Raw genomic sequence first — 22,850 nt, 5'->3', positions numbered from 1 at the left:
TACTGCACTCCCCTCCATGTAAAAGCAAACTGAGGCCTGCATTCTACTGCCAGAGGAATGGAGAAAAACGCGTTAGCAATATCGATGGTCGCGTACCACTTTGCTGCCTTGGACTCCAGCTCGTACTGCAGTTCCAGTATGTCCGGTACAGCCGCACTCAGTGGTGGAGTCACTTCATTCAAGGCACGATAGTCCACAGTCAATCTCCATTCTCCATCAGATTTTCGCACAGGCCAGATAGGGCTGTTAAAGGGTGAGTGGGTTTTACTGACCACCCCTTGGCTCTCCAGCTCTCGGATCATTTTGTGGATAGGAATCACGGCATCTCGATTCGTCCGGTACTGCCTGCGGTGCACTGTTGAGGTGGCAATTGGCACTCGTTGCTCCTCTACCTTCAAGAGTCCTACGGCAGATGGGTTCTCTGATAGTCCAGACAAGGTATTCAATTGTTTAATACCCTCCATCTCCACTGCAGCTATTCCAAAAGCCCACCTGAATCCCTTAGGATCTTTGTAATAGCCATTCCGGAGGAAGTCTATGCCCAAAATGCACGGAGCCTCTGGACCAGTCACAATCGGATGTTCCTGCCACTCCTTCCCAGTCAAGCTCACCTCAGCTTCTAACAAAGTCAACTGTTGTGATCCCCCCGTCACTCCAGCAATGGAAACAGGTTCTGTCCCCACGTGTTCCGATGGCATCAAGGTACACTGTGATCCAGTGTCAACCAACGCTTCATAATCTTGTGGCTCTGATGTGCCAGGCCATCTGATCCACACCTTCCAAAAGACCCGATTTTCCCGTGCCTCTTCCTGGCTAGAGGCAGGGCCCCTCTAAGCCAGATTGTCCTTCTTTCCTTGGGCGTGTGCCTTAGAAGTTCCTTCAAGGGGATCGGACATGTCATTGTCATCATCATACTTAACATCTCGGCTACGAGCAACCGGAGCTGCTCTCTTTTTGCTGATACTTCCTCTTTCCTTCAAATCACGCACCCGTTGTGCCAAAGCAGCGGTGGGTTTTCTGTCCCATCTCCTCATGTCTTCTCCAGACTCGCGCAGAAAGGCCCATAACTCAGCCCGTGGGGCGTACCTTCTCTGCCCATCAAAGGAGCGCCAACGTTGGATACCAGGGCTTCTAATTTGTACAGCCGAGATTTGAATAAGGTCCTCCTTAATCTCTTCCCGGAGTTTCTTATGATTCTCCTCTATTTTGTCCTCTAGTTTCTGCAGTCGAGTTTCCACTGCTGCAATTCTGGCATGAGTTGGGCCGTGCACAGAATCTGCATACGCTCGAAGCTTCTTTGACATATCGAGCACAGTCTCATATGTATCATCCCGCTTCATTATTGCTAGGGCAGAAGCGTATTCAGGTGGCCCAAGTCGCACAAGTTTCCTCCACATTACAGGTGTGCATGGTACCAGGTCCGGATCCCTAGTTGTTATATCATCTGAGAAAATGAGCTCTGCCACCGCCATCTCTCTCAGGCGTTGGATTCCCTGTTCTATGGTCTTCCAACGTGTCTGCTGTATATAGAGATCATCTGCACATAAGTATCTTTGTGCTACACTATCCAGGACCCGTTCCCAGAGGCTGTGAGGGCTAGCCCTGCTCATCATACCTTGATCGATGACAGGATCATGTGACAGGGATCCCAAATGCCTCGCTTCAGTACCATCCAACATCGTAACCTCCCCTGCAGCATCCCAAAGGCGGACTAACCAACTAATTATAGATTCGTCAGGTTGCCGTCTGTAATCCTTTCTTAAGCCTCTGAGGTCCTTCAGAGAAAAGGAGTCAGTATTGGCTCCAGAACCTGTGCCCCTTGATGTGGCCTCTGATTTTGGTGAGGGTCCTTCTCCGGCATCATCATCATCATCATCCTCCACCTTTCGATCGGTCTTGCTTTTACACTTCCCACCTCTTGTATTAGCTGCAACAGCCATGGGTTGAGGCCTATTGTCTGATTCAGCTGCTAGCCTGGAGCCTGGGATGTTAGCTGCAGCCTGGGTCACTGGGATAGTAACCAACTTATCTCCCTGTTCCCTTTCTGCTATCTGCTGCTCCACAGTATCTAACAGAGTACGGTAAACAAACGCCAAGGCCCAGCTCACTGCAGTGATCCTTTCCTCCTTAGTATTACCATGGCACTTCTCCCTCAAATACTTTGCCACCTCGACTGGGTTCTGAATTTGATCAGATGGGAAGTCCCAGTCTATAGGATGAGAAAATTCCTTTAAAGCCTGGCCCATATCCTCCCATTTCCCACTCCAGTCAAGATTTTTCCTGCTTTGTTTTACTCCCAAATCAGGAGTCTCTCTAACCCCTCTCGAAATCTCAGCTTTCATTTTATATACACTCCAGACAGTATAGAAAAGGCTTAGTAAATTAAATGCCAGAAAGATGGTTTCTTTTAAACTCAGGGGAAATTCAATATTTCCTAATAGAGATGTCAACAATTCAGGGGAGAAGAAGGAAGACGAAAGCTGAAAAGCCCCTTCCTCTTCTTCTCCCCAAACAAACTGAGTACACAGCCAGGTCAACAATTTATACATTCCTGAAACAAAGTCCAGCATTTTAAACCCCCGACAAATCATCACACATAAGGCCAGCCCAATGACTATTCTGGTTAATGCTCCCCGCCTACAAAAATAACTTATTAGGGATAACACCAGAGCTATTTTTGGGTAAGGAAATAACCCTAGGGACCACAAAGGTAATAAAACTTCAAACACCCCTAGGGACCAGAAATACCGGCAGGCTTTCACCCCAAATGACATTATGAATAACCAATATGCCCACGAAACAACCAGAACCAAAAATATTATTGTTATAGGGTTTTTTTTCCACTGTCTTTGGCCTCCGTTTCCCGGCCAACGCACCAAAAAGTTAACTGTCCTGGTTTAGGACAAATTAGGGGAAATCTCCGAAAGGGAGTCCCCTAAAACAAACCTCCAACCACCCCTCCCCCAATACCGGGTTCGGGAAGGAATTCCTCGGAGGAGCAAAGTGGAAAATAAAACCTATTTAATAACAAGTAACAAAGGAACACTCCCCAACACAAGAAAAGAAAAAGAAACCAGGCAGTGTTGTGGAGGGTGCTGATCTTCTTCTCGCAGACTCCGGGGGGTCCTGGACGTCCCAGGTCAGGTCCGGAGCCGGTACGGTATCTTCAGGGGAGGGTAAGAAAGAGGGAAAGGAAAGAAAAAAAAAAAAAAAAAAGAAGAGCGCAAAAGAAAGCAAGCCAGCCAAGTTAAGCAGCAGCAGCAAGCAAAAGCAAAAGAAGCCAGCCAGCTAAGCAGCAGCAGCAGCCAGCCAAAAGCAAAAGCCGAGGTGCCCGGTCACACTCACCCTCCCCGCCCCGCCGCAGCAAGACGGCCGGGGGGGGGGAAGAAAGGCCAGACACAACACACGATATTGGGATAAAGGCTGTCACCCCACGACAATTATCTAAAAATGAAGAGAAATTCAGTGATGCAAAATAAGTCTGGTATTTAGGAAAATTCATTATCCAGAGTTAGATCTTGATCAATCAATAGCGACTTCATCCTTGCACATAAATCACAGTAAAGAAGCTGAGAATATCCATGTAGAAGTAGAAGTATCAGTCAAATGTGTTTTCACATTTTCAGTCCTAAAAGTATTGGAAGTAAAGCAGCAAATCTGCCCCCAGGGACCCTCAGCCCTTTTTACCTTTATCTTCATTGCTATCTTTGACTTTTTTATTCCTTGTAAGTGGGAAAGGGATGGGGGGAGAAAGCTCATGTGCACTGAAGACTGTGAGAAAAACGTGTGTAAGCTCTGCTCTTGTTAAAAGTGGGGAGCAAAATCCATGGAATCACAAACTGAGAGAACTTTTTCTAAAGAACGTGCCCTGGAAGGTGACTGAGCTGCAGGACCTGAGATATTTCTGTCTGTAATAATCATGATATTAAAACTTCAGATCCTGGAAGGCTGAAAGGAGGATCCTGCTTCATCAGAATTTTACCTTCTTTTCTGTGATCTCTTCAGTGCTGGTGTTTGGCCACTGTGGTGAGTGCTGCTGGGAAGCAGCAGGAACACAGACAAGGTTTTCCCCAGTGAAACCACTGAGGGCAATCTGCTGGGTTTTGGCTTCTTTTTCTCCTCTGGAGGTGGGATTGAAGGCACTCAAGGTGACAGTTCATGTTCAGGCTCAAATATTTATTATTTCTTGTCCATGTTACAGCCTCACAGCCAGAGTTCTGCAGCATTTCACTACCAAGGCACAAAATGGCCAAATCTCTCTTGTTACGAGGTTTTTTAGGGCTAAACCATCCAATTAAGAATTGACACCTGGATTATTTTTACTTCTAACACAATAACTGATCCCTCAAAGCCTGTAGTGTGGAGTTTTCTGTCCAGTTACAAAATAACCACCCAAACCCATGGAGAGGAAGAGGAGAAGAAGGGGAAGGAGAAGGAGAAGGAGAAGGAGAAGGAGAAGGAGAAGGAGAAGGGGAGAAGAAGTAGAAGAAGAGGAGGAAGACGAAGAGGAAGACGGAAAAGAAGGAGGAGGAGAAGGAGGAGATGAAGAAGAAGGAGACGAAGAAGAAGATGAAGATGAAGAAGAAAAAGAAGAAGAAGAACAACAACAACCAGCCTCCATCCTAAACCCTCCATCTTGCTCTAGATGTATCACTATATTCTAAAACCCCAAACTCTAAGTTTTCCACCCTGTGATCTCACAGACTTCTATTCAAACTCCACATCCACATCCCAGTTCTGTCATTCCATTCTGGAAGCTTCTCCACAGCCTCAGGTCAGTGCAGTGTTCTCTGGGGGTCAGTGCTTGTCAGCACAGAAAATCTAAAATTCTCAGCACCCAGAGCTCCAGGAGGGATCTGCACTCACAACTCCCAGCCCCTCTCTGCACTCTGCCAGGAGCTGGAGTTGCTCAGCTGAGCTGGGGCTGCTCTCAGGGCTTGGCAGGAGTTCCCAGTGTTGGGATTTCTGTTTCCTCAGGCATTGCCTCACTCCCAGGCACGGCTGGCTGGGAACAATGGGCAATTCTGGCCCCAGCTCCTCACTCAGATATTCCTGTCCAAGGAGCAGCAGGGTATTGAGGAGCAGCTGGGCTGATTTCATGCCTGATGTTAAGAAACCTGAGCTCTTCATCCAGCTGTTTATTATTATTTTTATAGAACTGCAGGTCTCTCCGTGCTCCATTCTGCAGCACTGAGAGGTTTTTTCCAGCTTTCACTGTGTCACTTTCTAAGACGTTTGTAACTGGATCCTGTCTGTGTCAGCATCTCTGTCTGAGAGCTTTGCATTACCCAGCCACAGCTGCTGGGGGCTGCAGGGGATGCATCTGAAATCCGGGGCTGGCTTTGCTGAAACCACAACAGCTAAATCCTGGGGATGGACACAGGAGGGAGAGGGGGATTAGGCACAGAATTCAGTTGGTGACTAAGAAAAATAAACTGTAAGTGCAGGGAAGAAACACCTCAGGCAGTGTGGGTTAGTGGTGGAATAAATCTGCTTTATCAGAATCAGCTCTCTGGTTTATGTGTCACATCTGAACTCTTCTAACAGTCCACACCTCAAGGAAAAAAATCGAAGGCAATTAATCACTCTGGACATTAATTGCTCACATTTGATTAGCCAGCCTTTGAGAACAAATGTGACACAGAAATAGAAAAAGCCTTTGACAGCATTGACAGAACATCTCTGGCAGAGAAAAAAAGTAACAAAAAACCCCATAAATTTTCAAATGGCATTACTGCCTGGTCAGTGCAAGTGGCAGTGAACGTGGAGCTGGGAATTTCCTGTTCACACTCGAGGTTCTGCTCCCCCTGCTGTGCCAGGGCTCTGTCAGAGTGGGGAGTTGTAACTTATTAGCAGAAATATCAAAATACACATTGATTAGATAATTCAACTTCCCAAACACCTCTTTCACAGCAAGTAGGACAATGCAGCAGACTAGGAGGGGTGAGATAGAAGAAAATATTAAAAATTTTAATTTCCATTTAACCTTATGGATAACTTTCCCCTTTTCATCTTCTCTTGAGTACCTATTTCTTTTCCAGGACATAACATTCCATCTTATTATCACTAATATTTTTTGAAGGATAAAGAGGATTGATAAATATTAAGTAGCATCTTGGAATTTTAAAGGAGGAATTTGGGGAAAAAATAACTGAATGCATGCACATGGCCCAGGAGACAGCACCTGAAAAAGCAAATCCACTTTTTTAAGTGTGTAAATCCCAAAACTAGATTTTTTTTTTTAATGTTCTAGTCCTTTAACATTTTCATGAGTCAAAGTGATTTTGACAGGCAGTTACTTTAGTTATTTTCACTGTGGTTGGATGGGTGAGATTTCTTCCAACTCTTGTTGAAACTTGCTCAGAACGGAACTAAACTGAATGAAGGTGAAGAGGGTTTGAAAGTGACCTCGGAGGGTTTGAAAGTGACCTCAGAGAGGGTTTGAAAGTGACCTCAGAGAGGGTTTGAAAATGACCTCAGAGGGTTTGAAAGTGACCTCGAGGAGGTTTTAAAAACGAGCGCGGTGTGCTGAGGAGGGGCAGGGCTGTGCCACGCCGGGTGGGACACACGGACACGGCGGGGCCCGCCTGGAGCCGCTCATGAATGAACTCCGGCAGAATCCCTATTTTTTTATGAATGGGTGCTCCGTTGTGAATGAAAAGCGCAGCTCTGCCATGTGATTGGTCCGCCAGTGTGGAAGCCACGCCCACTCCTCAGTGGCTGACGGCCGACGGGAGCGGTGATTGGCGGGCGTGCCCCGACTCGGAGCTTCATTCACAAATTCGATCAAACAAAGGAGTGGGCGAGCCGGGGCCGTGGCGAGGCCAATGGGCGAGCGGCCCCGGGCCCACGGCGGCCTCGGAGCGGGCACGGGGCGGCTCCGCCGGGGGCTCCGCGTGGGCCGGGCCCGCCGGTGCTGAGGGACGGCTCCGGACGGGACCCGACCCGAGCGGGGCTCCTGTCCCGGGGCTCGTCCCGGCCGGGCTCGGTCCCGCCTCGCATTCCAAGTTTCGGCCGCCGCCTCTCCCGGGTCGCGGTCCTGCCGCTGCTGCGGATCCCGGCCCGGTTCCCCTGCCCCGGTACCCCCCAGATGCCCCGGGAGGATGAAGGGGTACCTGGACCAGCAGGTGCCGTTCACCTTCCCGCAGGTGAGTGGCGGTTCCGCCGGGAGGGGCTCCGGGCCGGCCGCGCTGCCCCGGGGCTCCGCTCTGAGCCGCTCCTCCCTCTCTGAGCAGCCCCCGGGCCCGGCGCTGCCCGCGGGCCGAGCCGCGCTGGGCGCTGCCAGCATTCCCGGGGAACCGGCCGTGCCACCGGAGCAGGACTCGGAAGGTGAGGGGAACCCGGGGGTGGCCGGGCAGGGACCGGGAGCGGGAGCAGGAGCGGGGTTGGATCCTGCTCCGCTCCACGCCCGGAGCATCCCGCGTTCATCGGCTCCTCTCCCCGCAGAGCTCTTCCAGGACCTGCGGCAGCTGCAGGAGACCTGGCTGACTGAAGGTAGGCTCCTTCCCTTCTTCTTAAAGTTCTGGAATGTTCTGCCCGGGGAGATGGTGGAGTCTCCATCCCTGGAGGTGTTAGAACCAGGCTGGATTGGTACTGGGTGCCAGGGTTCAGTTGAGGTGTTGGGGCTGGGTTGGACTCGATGGTCTTGGAGGTCTCTTCCAACCCAGTGATTCTGTGATTTCCCCCAGCTCTGCTGGGGAAACACATCTGGGGAAACACTCTGCTGGCTGCCATCCCTGGAGGTGTTGAACAAAGCTGGATTGGCACTGGGTGCCAGGGCTGAGTGGAGAAGATGTTGGGGTTGGGCTCGATGATCTCGGAGGTCTCTTCCAGCCTGGTCATTCTGTTCTGTTCTTTGTGCTCACACCATTCCCACAAGGTCATTTCCTCTGGAGTGCTCCCCAGGACAAGAGGACACAGCCTCCAGCTGGGCCAGGGGAGTTCAGGCTGGGCATCAGGAAAAAATCCTTCACAGGAAGAGGGACTGGGCACTGGAATGTGCTGCCAGGGAGGGGGGCACAGCCCTGGAGGTGTTTAAACAAGGCTGGACTGGCTCTGGGTGCCAGGGTTGGGTTGCGGTGTCAGCGAACAGGTTGGACTCGATGATTTTGAAGGTCTCTTCCAACCCAGTGATTCTGTGATTCCCCCAGCCCTGCTAGGGTTTGAGTTGATTTTGGGTTTGTCCCGCTCCTGGCTCCAAACAAAAGTGTTTTTTTCCAGCCTTGCCAAGCCCTGGCCTGTGGGATTGAGGACGCTGAATGGCACCATTGTGCGGGCATTTGCCTGTGAATGCAGCTTGGCTGCTCGCCCGCTTCCCTGGGTACAATTTTCGCTCCGGGCTGTTTGTAACTGCTTCGATTTTATGCTAATTTGTCACTTATCTTTGTAGGTTGCCAGAACGTTGATATTTTCTTAAACAACAAAGTAATCTTTTAATTTGGGGAACAAAATGCTTCTATTCTTTCTTTTTTTTTTCTTTTCTTCTATTTTTTAATGTAATGCTTTGTGGAGACCTTCCTGGAATTTACATAATTTTCAGTTTGATGTTTTAATTGTTTTGACTTTGAACTTCAAGGAAAATTTCGAATGCCAGGGAGTCACATTAATTCCAAGTGAAACTCGTTCTAAACATGGTGATTTTGCTCTAATTGCAGCACTACAGATGATCCATTTTGTAGAAAATTCAAAACACACCCTCAAGTACAGTCTCTTGATAAATACAGAAGTACTTGTTCTATCTAGGTACTTAAAAATATTTAACAATAATGATGTAAAAATATGCATGGCATTTTGAGCAGGGTTTTTAATTTTAATCCTAATTTTACCACAAGTGAGAGACAATCTGGTCCAGCAATTCTTTTTTTAAGCCTTCAGAAATTTATTTGCCGACTAAGTAAGATTATTAAGGGAAAAAATCAAAAGTTTTATGTTCATTCCAAAGTGAGCAGAAATGAGTTGATCAGGCAGCATTCCAGGAGTGTGAGGATTGCAAGGATGAAGCAAGAATTACCTGGAACTGCCTATTTCAATAATGAAACATCCATGTAACTTTCATCAGAGCAGGAAAATAATTATTCTGGTCATTAATTGACCTGAGATTGATTTCTTTTAAACCTTAGAAGAACTCCAGCTGCCAACAAGTTTGCCTCAGAACTGATTTTTGGGAGACTTTCAATTTTAGATTTTCTCATGTCTTTGAATTTAAGATTTTCTCTTGTCTGATAATATTTTGAGCTTACCAATGCAAAGAATTTCCCTGGAAGCTCTCACAATATATTTGCCAGCAGCAGAGTGTTTGTAGGATGAGTTTGGAAGTCACTCACAGCACTGGAGGTGCTCTGCTTCCAGCCAGGATTAATAAATGATAATGCCAACCTCACTCCATGTTTTTGGAATATTTCAATTTTAAAATTTCTTTTCATTATCATTTTGCACAGCTCATAGCATCTAACCAGAGTCCAAGTGAAATCCCTGAGAAATTCAGTAGGAGTTTTAATAATGTATTTTATTATTTTAGCCTGCATATTGGGGAACTGGTTTCTCCCATTTCCAGACTTGTAACAAGACAATGACACTCTGAAGCAAACTATGTTTTTTTCCTATTCACCAGGATGTCAAAATATCTTCCCAAATGGTGAAAATATTTTTTACTAATGTCCTGTGTGCCAGCATTTGTTCGTGAGGTGAAAGCATCAGAGCACTGAAGAGTACCTCCCTAAACAATGCAGAAGAAAAGGAGAAAACATTAAAGAGATGATTCAGAGAATGAATTTTCTAGATTTTTTTTTTCCCAAATTCCCCATTTTTTATTGCTTACATTTCCAGTTTGTTGTCATCCAGGTGATTTGAAGGAGCAGCAATTGCAGAGTGAAGGGTTTGGCCAGTTCCATTCTCATTTTCCCCCTGGTAGCAGAGTGTTACTCCCTGAGGTTTATTTTTGGCAGACTGAGGTTAGTCCTTCCATCCTTTATGTCCCTTAATTCTGACTCATCACCTGTGTTTCAGAGCAGAGGGAGTGCAATCTGTTGTCCACTCTGCAATAACAAAAACTGTGGCTGTTGTTAGCAGCAGCATTTCTCTCAGCAGCAGTGAGAGACTTTATGAAATAACAACAATCTGCTGCCAGCTCTCCCTTCCCTGCAGTGAAAGGGAGGTAAAAGTGATTGTTAGAAGTTATAAAATATGGGTAAGGTTTCTCCAGGACTCACATGCATTCATTAATCCCCAAGGGAAACTCTCCTCAGTCACTAAATTCATCCCAGCAGAAAGCTCGGGTCTTCCCTGCAGAGATTTATTTCTGCCTTGCTGTTAATTATGCTGAGCAAAGTGCCCAAGCTAACTCCTCCCTGCCTCTTTTTCTCCCTCCCTCTCTCTCTGACAGCTCAGGTTCCAGACAGTGATGAGCAATTTGTGCCTGACTTCCATTCAGAAAACTGTAAGTACCAAGGGGGTGCTCACACCTCCTGGGGGAAGGGCAAATCCACATTCTGGTGCCTTTTCCCCCTGCCCCAGGCAGTTTCCCCCTCGTAAACTGAAATTAAACACTTTCACTGGTTGCTCTCAGAGCTTGGTCTCTGAGCCATAAATTTAATTTCTTTCTCTTTTTGACCTAGAGCTGAGGAGAGGGATGGTGCCAGTTTCACCCTGAGTGAATCAGTGAGTCAGGTGTGATGGGAGAGCCTGTTCCAGCTGTTAGGGGCTGGAAAGAATTGGCTGCTCCCAACACATCCAACTTCTTGACAGCCCCATGGAGTTCAGGGTCCTGGGCTGTTGGCACAGCAGAGATCAGCAGGGGAACCCCTGCATATGGAAATGCCTGACCATCCCAGCTCCCCACAAAGAACAGAAGTGTCACTTTGATCTTTCCTTTCTCTCCTGCAGTAGCTTTTCACAGCCCTCCTGCTAAGATCAAGAAGGAGCCCCAGAGCCCCTCGGGGCTGTCCTGCAGCCATGAGCAGCCACTCCAGCACAACAGCAAGCAGTGCCTTTATGCCAGGTATGGCTCACACAGAGAGGGGCAGCAGCTGCTCTGAAACCTGGGTCTGGGTTTGGAACGACAGGTGTGTGCTGAGGAAGGCAGGAGCCTCCCCTGAAATGGAAATTGTAACCCTCCCCTCCCTGTGAATTGTTATAAATTTTAAATTAAGGGACTCTCAGGCAAAGATGTGGGAGCTGGACTAACAGTTCTTTAATAGGGAAGAGAATAAAAGGATAAAATAAACAATACAATAAATCAAACCAACACTGACAGAGTCAGAACTCAACCTGACACCCTGTGGGTGCTGGCAGCAGTCCCATTGGAATTGTGGCTCAGCCCTCCTGCAGTGCCAGGGGTGGTTCTGCTGGAGCAGGGATCCTGTAGGAAGGTGCAGTCTTCCTCTGAAGATCCAGGGGAAGAGGCAGCTGCTGTTCCTCTGGGAATCCAGTGGGCAAAGGCTGCTGGGGTGTCCCAAACCTCAGAGTAGATCCAGGTAGGAATGTTTGAAATCTCAGATTATATCCAGGTAGGAATGCTTGGCTCCTCCCCCTGGGCAGAGCATCTCCCCATGGGATGATGGAATTTGATCAGCCATGCAGGGACACTCAGTGGCCCATTAACAGAAGATAATTAATAATGAATGGCCCATGAACAGCAGAGATCTCCTGGAGGGAGGATGGGTTGTGGGAGAGATAAAGAAAAAACTGCCCCATGGACAGCAGATACCTGCCCCAGCTCTGACAGATGGGGATAGAACTCACCTCCAGCTAAATCCTGCAGCCCAAGACAGAGATGTTCCAGGAGATCCTTCCTGGAGATCTGAAATGCTGCAATTTCTGTTTGGCTGTTCCAGTGCCTACGAGCAGCCCAGGGAGTCCCCCAGCCCTGCAGTCCTGATTCCACCAGCGCTGCAGCAATTCCCCAGGCAGGACAGGAGCTTCCTGAGCCCTGCAGGGCCCCCCAGCTCCACACCCAGCTGTGGCTTCCTCCCTGAGAGCAGGTGAGTGACCTCAGAGCTGGGGAGGGGGCAGGGATTGCCCTCCTTGGTGGGGGCAGGAGGAAGGGCTGCAGCCTCCAGGTGGAAGAGCTCTGTTTGCAGCTCCTGGGGCACCCAGCTCTGCTGGTGGGGTGGGAACTCCACACCCTAAACCCTGCCAGGACCTGGCACTGATGGGCTGTGGGAAACATCCTTCCCTGGGATGTCATCCTTCTTTGTGCCAGCCACACTGAGCTCCTTCAGCTCCAGCAAGGGGCTGAGGGGGCTTCTACCCCTCATCCAGCCCCCAGAAACCAGGGCTGAAACCAGAGGGGGCAGAAATCAATCAGGGCTGAGACCAGAGGGGCCAGAAATCAATCAGGGCTGAGACCAGAGGGGCCAGAAATCAATCAGGGCTGAGACCAGAGGGGCCAGAAATCAATCAGGGCTGAGACCAGAGGGGCCAGAAATCAATCAGGGCTGAGACCAGAGGGGACAGAAATCAATCAGGGCTGAGACCAGAGGGGACAGAAATCAATCAGGGCTGAGACCAGGGGGGGCAGAAATCAGAAATCAGGGCTGAGACCAGAGGGGACAGAAATCAATCAGGGCTGAGACCAGAGGGGCCAGAAATCAATCAGGGCTGAGACCAGAGGGGACAGAAATCAATCAGGGCTGAAACCAGGGGGGACAGAAATCAGAAACCAGGGCTGAGACCTGTCACCTAATGGTGACAAGAGGGTTCTTGTCACCATTAGGTCAGATGTCACATACACCCACGTGATCAGGGTCCAGTAAAAAAATTTTTATTCTGCATGTTCTCCAGCTTAAATACTCTTAACAGAGTGTGATTTTAAGTCGTTAACTACATCACAATAACTTATTATATTCAGTGGTGCAGAGCAATTAGGGTCAATATAATTGGCCAAAGTTTTACAGAAATTTTATAAGGCATGTATCACATTTACTTATGCATGTAGTCCAGCTTAAAAAAATTCTATATTTATATAATAGATATAATATATATACTAGATATATATATATAATAGATATATATATAAAAAATAGATATATATAATATGAATATAATACATATATAATAGATATATAAAATATATACCTATTATATATATTATCTATATTTTTATATATTATATATTGCTCTATATTATTATTATAATATATATTATATATCTAATACATATAAAATACATATATAATAGATATAATATAGATATAATAAATAGATATAATATATATAACAGATATAGATAGAATTGATATAATAGATATAGATATAATATATATAATATAGATACAATTGATATTTATATATATATATATATATATATATATAAAAGATATAATATATCTTTTCTAATCTGTTTCCATGCTAACAACCTTGTCTTCTTCCCTGCTATAAAGACACTCAAAAATCATCAATTTTTCCTTCTATTATCTCAGCTTTGCTCACAGGCCAGCTCTCAAGCCCCTCCACAGTTTCTCTGCAGGCTCAGGGGAATCCCCCATTGTTTCTGGGGCTGCCAATTCTGCAGAAAGCAGCAGCCTCACATCTTCTCCCTTCTCAGCTCTGCCTACCAGCCACCTCTGGAGATGTGCCACTCCTTCCCAGCCTCCCAGGAGGACCCCACTGCCTACCAGTGCCAGCTGCCCAAGCCCTGCCTGCAGTTCCCTCTCCAGGGCTTCAAGCAGGAGCAGCAGGACCCGCAGCTGGAGGCAGCAGAGCAGGCAGGCAGCAGGCAGCAGCTCCCTGCAGCTGTGCTGGTCAAGCAGGAGCAGCTGGATTACCTGTATGACCCAGGTAGGCAGAGCTGACCCTTCTTGAGGCCATGGGCACCTTCAGGGGGGTCAGCAGCTCCTGGGGAGCATCAGCTGGGTCTGGAGCAGCCCTGGCTCACTGTCAGCAGCGTGGGCTCCCTGGGTGCTGGCAGCTGAAAGGGCTCTGGTGCTCACTGCATCCAAAACAAGGCTGGGACACTCACCTTGAGCTGAGAAGGAATTTCTGGTGCAGAGCTGAAAGCTTGAGCAAGGCAGGAGGTGATGTTAAATCCACTCAAACTAGATAACAGCATCCCCACCCCAAGGGAGTGAGGAGACTCCAAATCCATGGTTAGCCACCACACCACCAGGAATGAGGAAAAGGCTGTTCCCAGTTTCACAGGGAGTTCTTGGTTTTTAAGCTTAGAAAGTAAGTGAGGTCAGCTTTGAAGAAATCATGCTGAAAGCAGCCAACAGCAGCAGAAAGGAAGGAATCAAATATGTTGGAACTTGTACAGGAAATGTGTCTCAGACCCTTGCAGCAGAACCCCCTGAGCACAGAGGAAAGGGGCTCTGGGTGGGCTCAGCTCAGTGCCAGGCTGATGCTTGGTGCTTCCCATGGAAACCAGGCTCAGAGATCAGAGATTTCAGGGGATGACAAGAGAAAAATGTCAGTGGTGCCAAAAATTGCTCTCCAGATGCCAGATATCTCCTCCAGGTGATCCTCTTACTTTTCCACAAGGGATAAATCTTATTTTTCTGTGAAAGGACTCACTACCCTGAGATCACAATACCCTCTCCAGAGGGAGTGATACTTCTGCTGTTTTAATGGACAGCTTGGATGGTTTCTTTTAGCAGAAATAAACCCAAAAATCAAAAGCTCCTAAGAGGGGATCACTGTGGTGATATTGGTATCACGATTTCACTGGGTCTGTTCAGAAAATGTGCAGACCCAGAGGATGGGAATGTGCTTTTTGTGAGAGTTTATGGTTGTAATAATACCCAGGCTGTCAGCTCAGAGTTCTCTTCCCTCAGCATCAGCAAAATATCTGCTGGCAGCCATGGCCAGACACAGGTGTGAGAGGGAAATGGAACATAAACCTTTGCAAAGTCCCAGCTTCTGTTTCAGCTGGGCACAGTAAATAAATTTGATTCAGAAGAGACAAATTGCAGTGCACAGACAGCACTTTACACTACACACAGGACCAGGAAAAGACTTCCTGCTTGCTTTTAACAAAGGCTGATTTTTCTCTTATATTTTCTAAACTCTTTGTGAGAATGCCCCCTCATGATGTGAAAAAGCCAGGGGGACTTGAGACATCTGAAATGACATTTGTGACACTCTGTAGAAACAGTCAGATGCTGCTGCTCTCCATTTTCATCATCACAGCACCCCTGGAGAAATGTAATGCCTTCTTACCTGGGCAAGCAGCAGCAAAGTGTGTAATTATCTTAAACTAAGAGGAGAGAGAGGTTCAAATTGATTTTGAATATTGATTTATACATGATTTTGCATAGAAGTGATGTGGAGGTGATTGGCTGGATATTCTGGCTGCTCTGAAGGATGATGCCACAAAACCCTACTGCTCTAATTCATGATTAAAATGATAATACAAATGAAGCTGTAGTTAGCAGTCTGCCACTCACCCTCAGCAGGGCTCCAAGAGCTTGGAGCTGCACTCACCTGCCCACCCTTGCAGAGCAAGAGAATTCTGCCACCCCTGCTTTTTAAACAAATGGCTTTGTTAATGTGTGAATTGTTCTGCAGATGTTCCTGACTGCCCTTCCATGTACATAAGTGCTGAGAGTTACCCAGGCCACCCACACACAGAGGATGCATCAGGTGAGAGATGCAGGAGCTGCCTCTTCTCCTGCCCCCTCTGCTCCTGCCCTGCCTGCCTGCAACTGCTGCTGTTGCTTTCTCTTTCAGGCTGCAGCTATGACAAGCAGATGAGAGCCTTCACTGATGATGTCTGTGTTGTTCCAGAGAAATTTGAAGGTTGGAGAAAGAAAGGCTTGGAGTTTTGGTGTAAGACAGGGTTACCCATCACCTTAGCCAGCCCCTTGCCTAGTACCTGCATGGTTCATTACCCTGGTTCCTGCAGGTGTGTTTGCACCCAGCTTTTTGGCATTTTGCTCATTTTTTGAGCTTTCTTAGCAGCACCCAGGCCTTCAAGCATAAGCAGCTTAATTGTGATTTATATCAGAGCTGCTCTTGGAAGAGTTGCTTGTGAATTTGCCACTGTTTTATGTGAACTGAAATATTCCAGGCAAACATTTTGAAACAGTGAAATGTGCTGCTATTTTCTTCTCTTTTCCCTGTTGTTTCCTGTTCTCCTTAGAGATGTCTTGTCTGTCCTTCTCAGCAGGAGACATCAAGCAGGAAGGTGGAGGCTGCAGGGAAGGACCCCCCTACCAGCGACGGGGCTCGCTGCAGCTCTGGCAGTTCCTGGTGGCTCTCTTGGACAACCCCACCAATTCCCACTTCATTGCCTGGACTGGGAGAGGAATGGAGTTCAAGCTCATTGAGCCAGAGGAGGTGAAACCATTGGGGTTCTCTACAGGCTCAGGGGAATCACCCTTTCTTTCTGGGGCTGCACATTCCCAAGGGGCTTTTCCTCTGCCCTGCCAGTGGCACTAGACCCTGCACCAAACCAGGGTTTTTAGAAGAGGTCAAAATACTTGAGTGGCACAAATATCAGGTTCAAAAAAGTGTGTAAGTTTATAACCTCAGCTATGCAGTGAGTCAAATCACCCCCAGCCTTCATTTCCCTGCATACCTCACTCTCAGCTTGCAGTGGCCTGTGCTCTTGTCATGCTCCATACTTGAGGCTGACATTGAGGTTTGGAGTTTTGAGCCCTACTGATTGCAGAAGTTTTCATAAGATATGTCCTAGTCTGTCTTTATTTCAAAATTATTTGCACTGGAGTGTAATTTCAAATGCTGCCATGTTCCAAAAAGCTCCAGTGATACTTGACAGTGTCTGGGAGAAGTGTCCATTGTATCTGTTCACATCTTGTTCCCCTGAGAGCTGCACTAGCAGGGTCCTTGCTACAAATCAACATTTATGGGCACTTTTAGAGATGAGTTGACATTGGCTTACAACAGACTTGTGATAAAATTTAAAATCATGTAGTTGGAAGGCACAGGTCTCTTCCAGAATGTTCCCTCATGCTTGGTCTCATGATAAACAGGGAACCTTGGAAATTAGGTGTAACATCTATGTATGTAGATTTAATAACTCTTGCAAGCTGAGGCAGCTGGGCTCCCAGGCATTGCCCTCTGGTGCTGTTTGCAGCTGGCCAGGCTCTGGGGGATCCAGAAGGAGTAGGAAGGCACAGGTCTCTTCCAGTGTGCTCCCTCATGCCTGCTCTCCTGATAAACATGGAACCTTGGAAATTAAGTGTAACATAGGAAAAAGCAGCCCTAGAAAAGGGCTCCTGGAGGAAGAGGGCTCCTGGAGGAAGAGGGCTCCTGGAGGAAAAGATCTCCTGGAGGGAGGATTGGCTGTGGGAGAGATAAACAAAACTGCCCAATGCACAGCAGATACCTGCCCCAGCTCTGACAGATGGCAATAGAATAAATCTATTCATGTAGATTTAATAACTCTTGCAAGCTGAGGCAGCTGGGCTCCCAGGCATTGCCCTCTGGTGCTGTTTGCAGGTGGCCAGGCTCTGGGGGATCCAGAAGAACCGTCCAGCCATGAACTATGACAAGCTGAGCCGCTCGCTGCGCTACTACTACGAGAAGGGCATCATGCAGAAGGTGAGTGGGCAAAGCAGGAGGAGCTTGGTGCTTGCAGTGCTGCTCCTCTTGTTTGAGACAAGAAGCCCCAGACAGTCCTTGAGCTAGCTGTGGGAAATAGGAAAGGTAAGATTTTTAGAAAGCTGTAAAAGCTGGCCTTAGGAACAGGAAGGACAGAAAACTCCGAGCTAGCTGAGCCTGCAAGGTCAGAAAGTAGAAAAGGTTCCTAAGGTAGAGCAAGCAAGGACATTAAACAATAGCTTGAGTTTTTGGCTTGGCCAAGATAGACCTTTAGACTGCAGGAAATATGATTAGCAAGATAGTAGAAGGTTTTAAGCTTAATAAAGGAGTGTTGTGTGTTGTTAGAAAGCAGAGCAGCAAGCACTGAGTGAAACAAGGGTGTGTGTGCTTTTAGTGATGGGCTAGAATTGTCTGTGAGCTTTAGCAATATGATCTTGGCTAGAAAGGTTTTAAAAGGCTCTGTAACAAAGAAATCTTCAGCTGCTGCTGGCTGTACATGAGCTTGGCCATCTTCTTACTGTCTCAGCCATGTCATGAGGCTGATGCTGCAGTAAAGCTCCAGGAACATCCCCCAGCAGTTCCTCCTGTCCATGAAAACAAACTCCAAACAAACTGGCCCAGCATCCCAGGCTCTCCCCAAAGCCTCTCTGCTGTAGTTCAGTGGAGGAGCTGAATGCAGGCAAAGCATGAGAAATAAAACAAAGGGGGAATTTGGGTTTTTCTTTTTTCTGTATATTCTGCAGTCAGGAGAGTTTGAATCTATGCAGCTTCAAGGAGGTAGGATCAGTCCTTCCTCTGGTGAGGGAAAGGCTGCCTGGAACTTGGTGCTGTGTGGTAGGGGTGGTGTGTGGCACAGCCAGGGCCCTGGAGAGAGAATTGGGAGTGTGGCTGGGAGCAGGCTGAGAGGGGCTGCTGCTGTTACCTGGGCAGAGAGTGTCAGCTGGCAGCACCCCAGCTCCCAGGAGGGACATGTTTGCTCCTCAAGCCAGGTCTTGTGAGCTCTAGAGAAACATAGCACACCCAAGATAGCCCAGCTACCTCAAATGATACAAAATCAGCAGGATGGCTTCTGAGGTAGTGCTGGAAACAGAAAAATTTTAACAACAGGCAAAATCACAAAGCTCTTTACAGAGAAAACCTGAGCCAGGGGCAAGAGGCTCTTACTTCTTTTGTTCTCTTCTTTTTCTAGTGAATTGCTCAGGCAGGACCTTTTGGCCTCTGTCCAGTTGGGTATCCTTAGGTCTGAGGTGAAGTCCCCAAGGTCCTATTTGGGGACAAAGACACCTCGGAGGTGTCTTTTTACCAAATTGAGGAGAGAAACTTCTGGGCTTTTTTCCTTTTTAAGGAGACAAAGGATAATTAGGTGACTCCATCAAGAGGGGACACATTCCCCCACAGGAGCTGTTCCAGGGGAGGTCAGAGCAGCAGGAGGAGAGCAGGGAAGCCTTCCCCAAACTCCTGTTACAGCAGCACTCTGGCTGCTCACATGCCATGCACCTGAGCTGGCTGGCTTTCTCAGACACACTGTGCAGGGAGAGAAAAGGGAGTGGGACAGGGACAAAGCAGGTGAAAGATAAATCCCTTGCTCCCTTCTGAGTTCCTGGCAGCCTTTGCTCCGAGGAGAAAGGAACAGCTCTGCCACATCTCAGGGCAGGCAGATGTTTGTGCAAGCCTCCCCTGGTGCTGGCCCTGGGCCTGCAGCACTCACCTGGCCTCCTCTCCCCCCTGCAGGTGGCTGGGGAGCGATATGTGTACAAGTTTGTGTGTGAGCCTGAGGCTCTGTTCTCCATGGCCTTCCCCGAGCAGCCGCGGCTGAAGGCGGAGCTGGAGCTCGGCGAGGAGGACACGCTGCCCCTGTCCCACCTGGGGGACAATGGCTCCTACCTGCCAGAGCTTGGCAGCTTCCCTGCACAGCTCTACAGCAAAGGCTGCAGCTACCAGCACTGCTGGGAGCACTGAGTGCAGGGATGGGTGGTTGGTGGTCGGTGTTTGGTCAGGGCAGCACAGAGCTCTGCAGCCCTGCTCTGGTCAGAGGAGTGCTCAGAAATCACCTGGCAGCACTCAGGGCTCTTGTGTGCTTGTGGTAAAACTCCTCTTGTGTCAGGATGGGGCAGTTGCTCAGCTGTCAGAGATCTCAGGTGATTGGAGCCTCCAGATGTATCAAACCTGTCACAATCCCCCCATTGCAGAGGGAGGGATGCTGTCCCACCAGGGCTTCTTTCATTAAGAAAAATGAGAGAAATGATGAGAATGTTACCATGCTGCTGCTGCCTCTGTCCCTCCTGTACACATCCTGAACCTCTGCATGACCTGCTTCCAGCTCTGAGCAGAGCAGCTCACTCTGAAAGGCCACTCAGGCCGTGCCAGGATGGCTGCAGGACAGTGGTCACAGACCTTGTGCCTTCCTTGAGGAATACTCATTGTCTTGGACCTGCCTGCTCCTGCCCTGCCACCTCCTTGCCCATGCCAGGAGTTGCTGCTACCCAGGCCCTCTGAGCAGGGGAGGTGGAGGCCTTGGCCAGGATCCTGCAGCCCATGGCCCAAAGGCATTGAGGGGAACCACAGAGGAGCTTGATTGCCCTGCTCTGGGGCACAGCTGAAAGCCAGTGCCTCGTCCAGGATTGTGGGAGCAGCAAGGCCTGAGACACAGCTCAGTGTGCTGGTGTGGCTTTTCCAAACTGAAAAAGCTCTTCACCAAACATTCTCAGGATATTTGAAGAGCTGCCAGGCTCTGGAGTGTGCCCATCCTGGGCTTGGCTAGAGAACTGTCTGAGGCAAGAGAAGAACCTGGTGGAGGTGTGATTAAAAAATGCTATACAAAGTATCCTAAACCACACATAGATCTTACTATAGGAATTCAGACTTAAACTCCACAGATATTTGCATGTTTGAGGGGAATTCAGATGTGCTGAAAAGGCAGCTCTCTCTGCAGTCCAGTGCAGCACATGCAACTTGACTCAACTGGCAGGTTTTCCTCAAGAGTAAATGTTTCTAATGGGTACTGCATCCTGATTAGGAGGTGTTTAATTTTTTAATTAGCAGCTCCACCACGTTCCCAGTTAGACAAGGAGCAGTACAGTGTACCCACACAGAAAAAGTCTCTTTCCACTGCTTCAGATTGATGTTTCAGCTGCTGAATACAGAGCATTGCCAATCCTGCCAGCATGGTAGCCTGTAGAAAAAATTCTGTATATTGACTGAAAGCCTGATTTCCCCTGATGACTGTCCCCTGCATGGCTAATGCCAGCCCTCCCAACACCCCTGAGAGCCAGGGAAGGCAGCACTCCCTGCCTGAGGAGAGGCCAGACACCCAGAGCAGTCTGCTCTGCTGCTGCCTTTGTGCACCCTTGGTGTTCTGACAGTTCCTGACCCTCCTGCCTTGCCCTGCACCTCCCTGGGCAGCACAGCTCCTGGGCTGGCCCAGAACTGAGGGTGAAGGGGAACCCTTCCTTTGTATAAGCTGCCTTTACTATTTATGAATGTAAAAATATTATCATTAATAAATTGGTCTGTCTTTGGCCAGTGCAACCTCACTGAGTGCTCCTCCTTTACCTTCTGAGCTTGCTTTGCTCCTCCCCTTGGCACCTGCTCACAGCTTTGATACCTCCACCTGCAGCATTCCCAAGGACCTGACATCTATCCAGAATCCTTTGGGCCACCCCTCTGCCCTTCCCTCCAGGAATTCAGGGAGTGAGTGCACACATTTCAATGCAATTTTAGCTGCACATTTCATTCAGGTTTCTCAATGATGAACAGCCACAGAGCAGCTCCAGGAATCAGCAAGGTAAGGCTGCCCTCCTTGAGGGACAGTGACCTCCAAAGCTCAGAGATTCCTAATATCCATATCAGAGAGCTGGGAGTCAATAAATCCACTCAGCATTTCCAGTTCAGTTGGAGAGGGAGGCAGCTGGGATGGGAATGATTGACAAGAGTCCTGAAGTTCTCCTGCTGCTCCTGAAAATGACCAGGAGCTTCCAGGAGGGACAGAAACAGCTCCCACACAACTCCAGAAAACACTCCCACAGAAGCTCCCATAAGTCTAAGGAGAACTAAGGAAGAACTTGTTCTTATTCCTCAGCACCACACCTACCTGCCTTTTCAATCCCCTCCAGGGTGGTGACTCCAGCACTGCCCTGAGCTGCCTGTGCCTGACAACCCCTTCAATGAAGAATTTTTCCTAATATCCAGTCAAAACCTCCTCTGGCACAACTTGAGGCCATTTCCCTTTGGCCTATAGAGATGGGCTGCCAGGTGAATTCACCCACCTGAATCCCACCTGTTCTCAGGGAGTTGTAGAGAGTGAGAAGGTCCCTCCTGAGCCCCTCAGCTGCTCCTCATCAGACCTGTGCTCCAGACCCTTCTGAGAGAGGTTAAAACAGTTAAAGTCACCCAAGGGCTTTGCCCATTGTGCAAACTGTGCAAAGAACTGCACCAAAGGCCACCCCACCCCCCAGAACAGGAGTCCTGCAGGAATTTGAGATAAGATAAAGCTGGCACTATTGCCCAACTATCTCAGGGCTGAGGAGAAGTTAACAAGGTTGGGGGAGAAGAATACATCCCAAAGAAAGCCCAACTCAGCAGCTGTGCTGCAAATGGGCTCGGGCTGGGCTCAGCAGGGGTGCACAGCCCTGACACATTTGCTGTGGCCAGGTTTGCACATTCTTCCCCCCAGGCAAAGGGGGAGAAGTTTTTGGGTGTGATTTCCAAAGGTGGTCCAGAGGGTGAACAGCCAGCCCCTGTAAGGAGCAGACCCTGCAGAGCCCTCCCTTACACAAAGTGGCTCTGCTGTAAAACACAGCACAGGTCACAGGTCACATTCATGAGAGAGGCACCCTTGGAAAGGACCATCAGTCCTCAGAGACCCCCAAAGTGCCCCAGACTCATTTCTGAAGACTGCACAGGACCAACAAGTGTTGTAAAAGCCACAGCAGAACTGCCCCTCAGCAGGAAGGTGTGTGGGCACTCCCATCCCTACCTGCATGTTTATTAACCACTGAACTCTGCTTCAGGGAACCCCCACCTCCAAGACCTGTCACAGACATACTCTATGAAAAATCCTTTTGCCAGGATCTTTTCTCCTGAGAAGCTGAGAAGCTTCAGCTTCTCCATGTTTTGCTGCTTTGGAATGTGATTTGGAGAATTGTTTACCCAGAATGTGAAATTGTTTTCACTTGATGACCAATGACAGCACCTGTGTCGAGGCTGTCAGCAGTCACAAGATTTTATTATCATTCCATTCTTTTCTTTGCCAGCCTTCTGATGAAATCCTTTCTTCTATTCTTTTAGTATAGTTTTAATAGATCATTTTCTTTTAATATAATATATACCATAAAATAATAAATCAGCCATGA

General features: G+C 48.3%; 1 protein-coding gene across 5 annotated transcripts; it reads left to right on the top strand.

The window, feature by feature from the left end:
* The first annotated feature begins 6,930 nt into the window (after nt 1-6,930).
* On the top strand, nt 6,931-21,032 carry ETV4 (ETS variant transcription factor 4). Of its 5 annotated transcripts, XM_050985683.1 has the most exons (12): nt 6,931-7,148; nt 7,236-7,329; nt 7,447-7,494; nt 10,382-10,435; nt 10,882-10,996; nt 11,832-11,978; nt 13,544-13,776; nt 15,502-15,576; nt 15,664-15,762; nt 16,100-16,272; nt 17,398-17,499; nt 19,231-21,032. In XM_050985683.1, the coding sequence occupies exons 1-12, from the start codon at nt 7,104-7,106 to the stop codon at nt 19,456-19,458; spliced, it is 1,413 nt and encodes a 470-aa protein (XP_050841640.1). In that variant the 5' UTR covers nt 6,931-7,103; the 3' UTR covers nt 19,459-21,032. The 5 variants fall into 5 exon arrangements, with proteins under 5 accessions (XP_050841640.1, XP_050841639.1, XP_050841638.1 ...); XM_050985682.1 differs by having other exon boundaries at nt 6,931-7,329; nt 15,664-15,732; nt 16,103-16,272; XM_050985681.1 differs by having other exon boundaries at nt 6,931-7,329; nt 15,664-15,732.
* The last annotated feature ends 1,818 nt before the right edge of the window (nt 21,033-22,850 follow it).

The sequence above is a fragment of the Serinus canaria genome, chromosome 27, assembly GCF_022539315.1.
Source record: "Serinus canaria isolate serCan28SL12 chromosome 27, serCan2020, whole genome shotgun sequence".
Classification (NCBI taxonomy): Eukaryota; Metazoa; Chordata; class Aves; order Passeriformes; family Fringillidae; genus Serinus; species Serinus canaria.
The sequence above is the reverse complement of the archived record's forward strand: the minus strand, read 5'-3'. Positions and strand labels throughout refer to the sequence as shown.